This window comes from Rattus rattus, chromosome 10 (assembly GCF_011064425.1).
Source record: "Rattus rattus isolate New Zealand chromosome 10, Rrattus_CSIRO_v1, whole genome shotgun sequence".
In the NCBI taxonomy this organism is placed as follows: domain Eukaryota; kingdom Metazoa; phylum Chordata; class Mammalia; order Rodentia; family Muridae; genus Rattus; species Rattus rattus.
In genome coordinates this window covers 43,448,287-43,459,362 of record NC_046163.1, presented here as the reverse complement: position 1 = coordinate 43,459,362, position 11,076 = coordinate 43,448,287, and the positions used below count along the sequence as shown (strand labels likewise).

The window sequence follows — 11,076 nt, the reverse complement described above, 5'->3', positions numbered from 1 at the left end:
AGCATTGGGGTGGTTTACTTCACAAAACCTGATGGTTTCGACCCTATTTGAATGACTGTCTTGTGTGTGTAAAGCATCCATCCCAAATGACTTTATGGATGTTGAAAGGTTCCACAGACTGGCAAGTGATACAGCACCAAGAAATACCAAGTTTTCAGAGAAAAGCATGCTGACAGGAGAAGCTGCTGAGTGAGGAGAGGCAGAAAGAAAGACACAGAAAGACTCTTCACCCACTCGCCTGGAGCAGTTCTGACAGGAACTGTTAGAAGCTTTGAGCCAACAGCCCCATGGTCTCCTTTACAGTTAAGTGCCTTCCCTTAGGTGAACCCATGTTTTGAAATATACCACACCACGCCAGCTTTTCGATCCAGCCAAGGCACATGACCAGTTCTCCCAAGGTTATCATTGACTTTTTCTTTAATGTCTGATGGCTGGTACACTAGGATGTCGATATGTGCTATCTGCCCCAAACAAGACAGATTCACAAGTCCAACTGGAATGTGAGAAGCATGCTCAATTGTTTCTTTCCTCATGGAGAGTCAGAACACTCGAGATAACATCGAAAGACAGGCTTTAAAAATCTTTTATTTACGGTTAGCTTGTACATGGGCGTGGGGGCACGCATGTGCCACAGCTGCATGCAGAAGTCAGAGGCCGCTTTCTGGAATATGTTCTCTCCTTTCACCGTGGGTTCCGGGACTGGGACTCAGGCTGTCCAGGGTTGTTCGTTTTGTTTTGTTTTGCTTTGTTTTGTTTTGTGTTTGCTGTTGTTTTGTTTTGGCGGCAAGCACTTTTGCCCACCCAGCCAGCCCAACCCTGGCTATTTTAAGTTCTTGCTTAATTACAACGAGATATTTTTCCCTAGTATTAAAAAAAACTCAACTATTTTTGTTTCCATTGTTTACAGATTACAGTTTGCTTTTAAAAGAAAAATAAAGAAATAAAGGTTTTCTGGGTCCATGAAAACTTTCCAAAAGCAATATCTCTTTCGCTAATGTCTACAGGATTTAAAAGAGCCAGAGTGAATCACATTCCATTATCTAACTATTACATTATATAATATCTTTAATCAGAGTGAAAGACTGTCATAGTCTTGCCGGGTCTTAACATTTTCCCATTTATAACCAAATCAGTGAAAAAAATAATAGTCGCTGTCTCGATGGCAGCGGTAAAGGAACATTATAAAAGCATCTCATATAAACTTTATTCTCAACTAGAAAAAATAGCAGAAAGTTTGTTAACATTTAAAATACCAGTACTATATTGCCTGCTCTAAATAACTTAAGCCTGAAGGACTTTCTTCAGCGTTTATTCTCTTTTCCTTTTTTTTTCTTTTGTATTTAATTCTAATAAATGTCACAGCCGAAGAGTTCCAGGCGAAGTGCAATACTTTGGTTCCATGTTTTAGGAATGATTCGGATAAATCTGGAAATAATAGGTGGGTTGAAAAAGTTCTTCATGTGCCCTTTGGTATTACTATTCCCTTCAAAAATCTGAAAGGAGAATGAGATAAAAATGGTCAATATTTGCATCATGGGCATCCACGTTTTACTCTTAATTTATCTTCTTATACCAAAGTCAGTCATCTTTGTCTTTTCTTTAACTATTCTCAGGCTACTGGGAAATCACAAGCCAGATAGATGTCCCCTTAAAGACAATCATTTCTCAATGGCATGTGTCAAATTAGAAAAAATGAATAAAGCAGACATGAGTGTTAGCCTCTTGGTCGCTGTGTGGCCTTGAGGAAGTCCTTATGTTCCTCTGCCCACCTCTGACTCATCCTCAGAGTGAGGAGAATTAAAGCTCTACCTCAGACGTGCTGCACAGATGTGAAAGAGTGTGTCCGTGTACAGCAAGTGCCTGGTGAGCACCGTGTAGCAGATACCAATAAATAACTTGCTATTATTGGCATTCAGGACAAATACGACCCTGCGGTTTTCTTAATTTCTCCTTTTCGTTGTATGCCTCTTCCCCTTGAGCGTGTGCTCATGTTTTCTTTTCACTCTCAGGAAGTTCCCTGAGATGTACACACACACACAGCAGAGTCTTTATGACAGCAGGTTCCCTGGGATGAGGAAAGCCTGCTTTAACAAGATAAAACCCACCGCTGGGGGTTTAAAAGATGAGAAAAACACAAACATGTTCCATGCTGTGTGAGCATTTGGGTAGAATTCAGTAAAGCTCAGATCCTCTCCCTGTGTTGCTTTCCTACTAGTTTTAGCCCCATTCCCACTCCCGGATTACTAAGCAGATTTCTGTGGTAAAAGGGAGAGGGACTTAGGAATATAATTGAGCAGTTGATTTCACAAGAAGGGTAGTCTTCCCAAATATTTCCTGTTTAGTTGCAATGTGGCATACAGAGGCTTGTGGTCCGGGGCATCGGATTTGCTACAAGCAGCAAGTCTATCTGCAGAAAGGGGTTTTATCACTTTAGTGAAAAGTTTTTCTGGATAGGTCCACCATCTTTCCAAGTCAGAGATAATGAAAGCCCCACAGAATCCCCTGGTACTTTGTCCTCCCCGTTTCATGGGCGGCTGAGTCAGAAAAGCGATACAAACCGTCTCTGCTAAGACCAGCCACCTGCAGAAGGGGGTTGGGTGGGGGTTGAGAACACTTGGGGAAGTGGTTGATAATCAGCACTAGCAAATGCAAGATCGGGAAACAGTTTCCAGACAGTTTTCAAAACCTTCGCTAACACAGCATCCTGTACCTTGTCCACCATGGAGGATTTCTGCCGGTAGGGTTTCCAGGAGACACCCTGGTCACTGTACAGGATGCTGTAGCTCTTCACGTACATCTCAGAGGACAGAGACTTGCAACCCTGAGTTACGATGGCCGTTACCTTCTTGATTTTGAGCAGATCAACTTGTAACCACTGCTTGTTGTTGTTTGCCTACGGAAACGGCAACACGAAGCACTGAAACAATGCTAATCTTTCCTCTTAAGAACAAAATGTTGGGGTTGGGGATTTAGCTCAGTGGTAGAGCGCTTGCCTAGCAAGTGCAAGGCCCTGGGGTTGGTCCTCAGCTCCGGAAAAGAAAACCCAAAATGTTAGAAAATGCATCAAGCTTTTCCACCACCGCCCTTTCGTGCTGTCTTTCAGAAGACTTCCCTGTGATTTCTTGTTTGTCGTTATGGATCATGACCAGGAGGGGGATTAGAGAGAGAGAGTAATGGAGTATGCCTGACTGGGGAAGGCAATGCTGAGGGAAAATAAATGATTGAGAATGAAGTATAATGCTGCCACAAAGAAACCTATTGCTTTGTATACCAACTTAAAAAGATTTAATTTCTACTCATGTATTCCATATCGTATACAGTAATTATTTGCATGTTTAGGTCTTTTGCTGCTATAGGATGAGGGCTTATTTAGTTTTATTTCCCCTGGTATTCACAGCAATGCAAGGTACAGAGTTGATGTTTAATATGTAGCTGCTGGATACTTACCAATAAATGAATTTTTCTTTAAACAAAAAGAATAAATTTCTAAATTATTTGAAAGTGTTTTCTTAAGGAAGTTTGTTTAACTGTTATAAATTGTTTCAGGGATATCTGAGAAAAAATTGAGTATCTGCCTGAGGTGTGTCACAGTCTAGCCTCACAAAAGGTCTCCTCATGTTCAGTGACATGCTTCGGAAGAGAGTTCAGAAGGACTAATGCCTGGAGTTGTCTGGAATGAATTCCCACCTTTGGGAGATGTCTCAAGCAATTATGGATGAAATAATAGTTCCTCACTGTCATTCATATTCATGTGGTCATATGTGTATGTATATGAATACATTATATATTTACATGATATAGTTTTTAAAAGGAAATTGATTGAGTTAAAGGATTAATACTTTGTTAACTTTGTGAGACCCTCTGTGTATCATCTTAGAGTGACTTAAAATCAAGGCTGTATCAATGATACAAGGTACAGGTGAAGGGTTTTGTATATATCAGGTAAGAGACACTCGGCCATGAACAGATTGGCTATGCACACCTGCATGTGTCTGGCTTTGATTTTCCGCCTCTTTAAATATCACATAGACATTTGGTGCTAAGAGAAGGTTAGACCAAACAGAAATTCCTGACTGAGAAATTCAGATTTTAAAATGACATTAAAAAAAAACCAAAGTTAGCATTTATTTGGAGGGGGTCTTAATTATAATCCCAGTGATTAAAGCTAACTATATAGAAAGGATTTCTTTTAAAAACTGTAGAATAGAGTGTAGAGTGACAAGATTTATCACATACAGGTCTAAAGGGATGTCTGGGGAATAACTATAAGGCACTTTTATTTATTATTTATATTTTTATGTGAGCATGTCGTGTAATGTTACTATTTTAATTTCTCTGAGGATCAGTTTTCTTCTGCAAAATTGCAAAATGAAATGTTTGGGCTGCTTGACGCAGGGGACTGGCCTGAGTTTTAGCCAGGATAGAATTCTAGCCAAGATTCTGCCTGGGCACCAAGCTGAGATGATTTAATCTATGGACGGAGAGATTTGGAGAGATGCTTCATTATCAACTGCTGTCAGTCCAGCACTCTGTGAGTCCACAATAGACTAGAACGGGTTTCAGAGCACAGAATTGACTTCTAAGACACTGTGTGGGGCTCACGTGCCTCACTTTTCTTTCTAGTGGCCTATTCTGAGGAATTGAGATATATTTACATATGTAAATATTTATATATTATACATTATTTATATATTTACATATATATTAATATATATCTTAAAGGAGGGAGATGGGAAGACACTAAGTAATGATCTGGGATTGTCTTGTCTGAAGGGCATCATAGTTATCATGGTATCATCTGCTATCAGATGAAAAACAAAATAAAAATAAGTCAGCTATTAACAGTTATCCTCAAATCAAATGACCTGAAATGCTTAGTGGAGTAATACCAAAGGAACTTTCTGGAAGGTGTTTGTTTAACTTGGATCACTGATTTATACTCCTTGTTTTATAACTGTGCCATCTCCAACTGTCTTGAACAATGTCACAAAGTTCATAAAGAAAGGGAAGGACAAATTTTAAAGTGGCAAATTATGAAAAAAGAGATATATTATATAAACCATAATTATTTGTTCATTATTAATGTTAAATTGTCTCAACCAAGAACTCATAAGCAATGGCTGCCCTCATTCATTTATATATGGACTTACTCATTGCTATGCAAAAACTACAGAAAAATGGACCTAAAACAGGGTTCTCAACCTGCGGGTAGCAACCTTTGGGGGGGTCAAATGGCCCTGTTACAGGGCTTGCATGCCAGACACCTACCCTGTAGATCAGACATTTACATTACGATTCTTAGATGTAGCAAAAGTAGAGTTATAAAGTCGTAACAAAAATAATTTTATGCTTGGGGGTTGCCACACCATGAGGAACTATATTAGATTCACAACATTAGGAAGGTGGAGAACCACTGGCCTAAAATATTTACTGTCTAGTTCTTTGCAAGCTGTTGTCTCTTCCTGTTTTAAATCAAAGCTACCAAGAACTCCAGGGAAGATGTACGACTTTTCTCTGAGTCATGGTTAGAGCTCAGAGTTGTTGATTCTGCAAGTCATCCTAGATTCTCAGACCTGGAGCTTCAGAGGCTCACACCCCAGTTCCCAGCCACCCTCCCGTCCCCTGTGGTGGTGTTTATTGTTTGTTTCTGGAAAGTGAGAGAACTCCATTTATATGGTTGATGTTACCTTGGCTTGCCAGGCATTCACTCGGCCCTGGGCATTCAGGCGGGCCAGGGAAGGCTCCCAGTAGCTTCCCCACCATGACTTTTTAAATGAAGATGCAGTAATTTGCTTGTTTTGTATCCTTCCATCTTCCAGGCCCAGTGGTGTGGAACATCCTGTCAAGAGCGAAGCAATATGATTAATTACACAGCACTAATGGTCCCCGCATTGCATTTTGCAACACAGTAGGCAAGAAATCTCTCTTCCAGGGAACAGCCAAAGAAAGAACATTTGTTCAGTTCAAGTGCAAATACCACTCTGGTGCTACTAATACACTATTCAATGCTCATACATCCATTTGACGGAAGTGGACACAGAGTACAGCAAGACACAAGGACTTGCCCAGCACAAGACTGTTAGAACAGAAAACTGAACTTATAGCCAGTATCCTACCCAGCCCAGTATCTTAAGTGTGGTTCTCCCTTCTTCAGACGCCATGAAATCTCAAGTCTTTGATTTGAGATAGATGGTGGTTCTGAACAATACGTACCATCTTGTTGCACATAATGACATTTCAGTTAATAACAGACTACACAAATACTAGTGGTCCCATTAGGCTGTGGGGCTGTCGTGACATCATAGATGTCATAAATAACACATAGCCTCTGTGGTTGATGGCGTCCATATAAATCAGACTACTGTGCTGAGACACGTGTAGAAGTACGGTGCACATAGTTATGTATAATTCATAATATTCAATAATAAACTACAACATAACTGCTTTGTGTATTGACCACACTTCTTTTTTTTTTTTTAAGATTTATTTGTTTGTTTTATGTAAGTACATGGTACACTGTCATTGTCTTCAGACACACCGGAAGATCGGGTTCCATTACAGATGGTTGTGAGCCACCATGTGGTTGCTGGAAATTGAACTCAGCACCTCTGGAAGAGCAGTCAGGGCTCTTAACTGCTGAGCCATCTCTCCAGCCCTTGACCACACTTCTTATTGTTATCTTTGAACATGTGCCTTCTACTTACAAGAAATTAGCTCACCAGCCCCGTCTCTTGATTCTATTAAGAGACCACACTGAGTGACTGGCCCATATGGTGTAAACACAGTCTGTGACGTTTGCACGGTAACCAACAACATAGCCTAAAGATGCGTTTCTAAGATCTTAACCAACGGATCCCCGTGGTTAAGCTATGCATGGCTGTACTGAAAGGAAAGTTTCTTCCAACAAAAGCTGTGGAGATGTAGTGTGGCTTTGGTAGCCACCTTCTCCTTTTTCCCTGTCAACATTTTGAACACATACGCTCTATAGAACTTTGCCTGGGCATAATTTTGAGCATTCTAGGAAGCAAAAGCTGACCTATTGGCATAGGAAACCTAGGGAGTGAGTGAAGGCCGCTGACTATTGACCTAAGTGCTACTTTGTTTTTCCTTGGGGTGGGGGAACAAAACGGACATTTTCTTGAAGCAATAGCTTGCTTTCTCTATGTCCCTCCCCCCCAAAAAAAATCCCGAAAGAAACATGCACCTGCTTGCTATGTGAGTTCCAAAAAGTGAAGAGAAAAAAAAAATTCATGCTCCTTATGTAGAAAAGGAATCTTTTTTTCTGTAAATGAACAGACTTGAACCTCACGTTTTAGGTTAGTTACACTACATGATTGACCTAAGCTCCCAGGACACTGTGATTATGGAAATAAATCCCCCATGACCTTCAGGTCTGTTTCACAAGGTAATTCTGCCTACACAAAATTTGCATTCTATGTGGGCACAATTCAGTTTTCTACACTGCTGGTATCCAGATACTGGTATATGTCCACGCCCATATCTCTCACAAATGTCAAGGGCGGCATTGTCTGCTTTGGTCAGAGACTGATTCCAAAGTTCAGGTACTTTCTTCTGTGAGTTGGGCCTTCCTCGCCTACCTCAGAGGAAGATCAGGTAGCTTCCCAGGGCATGACACAGCATGTGATGCTACACCCCTTCACCTACTCCAGTCTACAGCAGTCACCTGAGGCCTGTGTGAGCCAAGCCCTTGTCTTTACTCCAGAATTGCCTGAACGTGGATAGTATTTCCCATACGTGCTTGAGAGTTAAAGATACTGGAAAGTTCGTCTGGAGAGACGGCTCAACCGTTAAGAGCACTGACTGCTCTTCCAGAGGATCTGGGTTCAATCCCCAGCAACTACATGGCGGCTCACTAACATCTGTAACTCCAGGACCCAAACCTTCACACAGACACATATGCAGCCAAAACACCAATGTGCATAAAATAAAAAATAAATAAATGATTAAAATAGAACTGGAAAGCCTTGCTTAAAAAATTGAGACTTGTCCATGGACTATTATGACTGCTGATTGTGACCTAGATTTGTTAGATCACAAGACAAATTTCATCCCCTGAAAAAAAGAAAGCTTGGAAAGACTTGAGTACGTACATAGGGTCCAAAACAGAATACAGAGCTCACTCACGGTTTTGGAAATTGAAAGCCAGGTTCAGATTGAAAAGCGCTTACTGAGTACCAAAAAATATGACAGTGACACAGCTCTTCCACTGAAGTCTGAGTGGCCTGGGGGACTTTGAGAGTCAGGTGGCTCTCACTAAAAATGGACTGAGAGACAGTTTCTGTGACACACCGAGGAGTGAGGTGCTGTCCTCACCCCACCCCCACCTCCGGACTACTGGAACCAGACTCTGTCTCTGAGTTCACACTGAGAATATTCCCTATTGGAACTTGTCTTGCAAAGATTTTTCTGGAGCCTAAGGCCTCGAAGGTATATAAATTCTACTTCCCCACACCACCCGAATCTTAAGCCTTGGGGTGTCTGAGAGAAGGTCGTGCGTCTTGTCCCTTACCGTTCACCTCACAGCCCAGCAGCTCCAACCGAAGGGTGGGTCTGTTATAGGATTTCGTGGGATGTATCCTAATGTATCTAGCCACAATAGGTGGGTCAAATCGATTCTCTTTTATCGTAGAGGCATCTGAATTGCCAGCAAAAGACTAGAGGGAGAGAGGAACCATTAATAACAATTCTCTAAAAACTGACCATATTTAAAAACAAACAAACCCCATCTAAGAAGTTTTGTTAGGCTCTTTTATGGAAGTGGGATCGGTGTGATTTGGTTTGAAAAACTGAGTGTGGATACTTCTACTCCGAGGATGCTGGTACACTTTCTCCTGTTCTTCCTGCTATGTAGAAACCCTTCACTATGCAAAGAAAAAGAAGAAGAAGAAGGAGGAGGAGGAAGAGGAGGAGGAGGAGGAGGAATAGAAGGAGGAGGAGGAGGAATAGGAGGAGGAGGAGGAGGAAAGAAAGAAAAAGAACGATGGTGTGAAGAAAACATGTTATCTAAGCTTCTCAGCAATCAAAGAAAAACATGGAACTGTCCCCCAGGGGAGCTTTTTGCTTACTTTGTAAGTTCCAGGCTCATTGGTGAAGACAGAAATCTCATTAGAGAACCGTTGTAAACCATCCAACTACCACAGAAAAGCAAACACACACCAGACACAAGCCAAGCATAGAGGCAATGGCTATAATAAAGGGTTAGACTTTGAGGCTCCTGGGACTGAAGTGGTACAAGAACCACCCTAGGAGGGCCAGACTTTTTCCAATAAGAAGCCCTCAGCTGTGTCAGGAGAAACCAGTGTGGAACTCTGTATCTACTTAGCAGCCAAGGAAAACAACACCTCCTAAGGTGCTCAGGGAGAGCCTGGACTCTGACCCCTTCCTGGCAGTCACCAGGCTATGCCCCACCTCCCTTTCCCTCACAGACAAGAATCATAAAATGTCCAGTTCAAACAGAAGGGAAGAGTAGGTATCTGTAAGACTGAGCACAATTAAACGGCAGAAGGAAGTGAATAAAGGAACTGGCGCTTGGAAAAGATAGAAAAACAAATTGACAAATCTATAGCAGGCCCGACCTAAAAGTAAAAGAAGAGAAAAATGATGATATCAGAGATTGCATAAGCCATGTTGCTACAGACCCTGCCGATGCCAGGAGGATTTTGGAGGACAACTAATTCTAGACCCTACTACACACATGACCAACAGCTTGAAGGAAGAGGGCAAATCGTATTTTACATGCCACACAAAGTACCGTAAATCACCTAATATGAAATAGGCTATCCAGATAACGTCCAAACTGCTAATGAAAGAAATTGAATTTAAAATTCCCACAGAGAGCTTTGCAGGTCCCGATAGGTTTATGGGTGATCTCTGCCAAATGAAGGCATTAACACAGACTTCAGAAATCTCACCCAGAGCACAGAAGAGAACACTTCCTGGTTTGCTCTGCATGTCTTCTGTTACTGTGGCATTAAAGTTTGAGGCAATCAAACCACAAAGCCACCAAACTACATGCCCGAGTCCCGCATAAACATGGATGTGAAAATCTTTAAGGTATGATTTTTGACTGCTATGGAGTTTTTTCTCCCCTTACTGGTTTATAAGCACCATAATTTAAGACTTTTAGTGATTTTTATCTTAGCTGCATTACGAATATGTCACTATTAGAAATAGTCAAGACCGCAAAAGAGCAGCTCACGGTAAAGTGACTTACATAAAGTACCAAGAGAAACGGACTCAAGGTGGTTTGCACAATGATGAATATTTTTCTTTGGGGAGGAGCCCGGGGATGAGGAATGATCTAGGAATCTTGTCTGGGCTCATGGAGTACCAGACAGGGTCTATCAGTGCTCTACCATGTCCTCCAAGGCAGCCTGAGAAACACAGTGCCTCAGAGCAACATTGGGTGACCACAATCACCATAAATCAAGGTATGTGAGATAAAGAACAAAGCAAAATATGATAATAAATCAAAGCTCTCTGCAGGCAGCTTCCAGCCTAGGTTCTGTGTTGAACAAGGGTGGACACTGTGCTGTACACTATCTGCCAATCTGTTTGAAGTGGCGTTTGCTTAAGTCTGCTTCTTCCTTTCAACTTCCCTGGAGATGTGACATTTTAGTAGCTCCTTGTATCCCTTTATTTTACAGACCCATCATAATAATATCAGATTTTACTTCCTAAGACCTTTAGAAAACCATTCACTTTTCTAACTCTCCAAAACATAATTTGAGGGGCTACTGGTATGGAAAGCCCAGGGTGAGCCTTAAGGTTTAGCTAGAAACATGTGCTCAAACCATCACGCTCTTCATGCTGTTCCCTCTGAAGATCTGCCAGTTGGTTCGGTCAGAGCTGTAAGCCACTTGGAATTCCGTGGTAAAGTAAGACTTGAGGTAGTATTTAGCACCTTGGGTTTGTATCCCGGTGACTACAACTTCCTTCTGCATGTCCACCTGCAACACAGTAACACAGAACCATCCTTGTTAGTGAGTCATACCGTACCATAGCTCAAGACATAATCAGCTTTCTTTAGCATTAGACAATGTCCAAGGTCTTAGC

General features: G+C 41.6%; 1 protein-coding gene across 2 annotated transcripts in view; it reads right to left on the bottom strand.

Annotated features, from left to right (window-relative positions):
* Positions 1-565: 565 nt before the first annotated feature.
* Positions 566-11,076, bottom strand: part of F5 (coagulation factor V) — a 69,944-nt gene continuing 59,433 nt past the window's right edge. For both annotated transcript variants that reach the window (XM_032915613.1, XM_032915612.1), the window contains exons 22-26: positions 10,815-10,970; positions 8,531-8,675; positions 5,688-5,839; positions 2,711-2,893; positions 566-1,493 (exon numbers count right to left, since the gene is read on the bottom strand). In XM_032915613.1, coding sequence (XP_032771504.1) covers positions 1,347-1,493; positions 2,711-2,893; positions 5,688-5,839; positions 8,531-8,675; positions 10,815-10,970 — 783 coding nt within the window. In that variant the 3' untranslated portion in view covers positions 566-1,346. The remainder of the gene's footprint in view (positions 1,494-2,710; positions 2,894-5,687; positions 5,840-8,530; positions 8,676-10,814; positions 10,971-11,076) is intronic.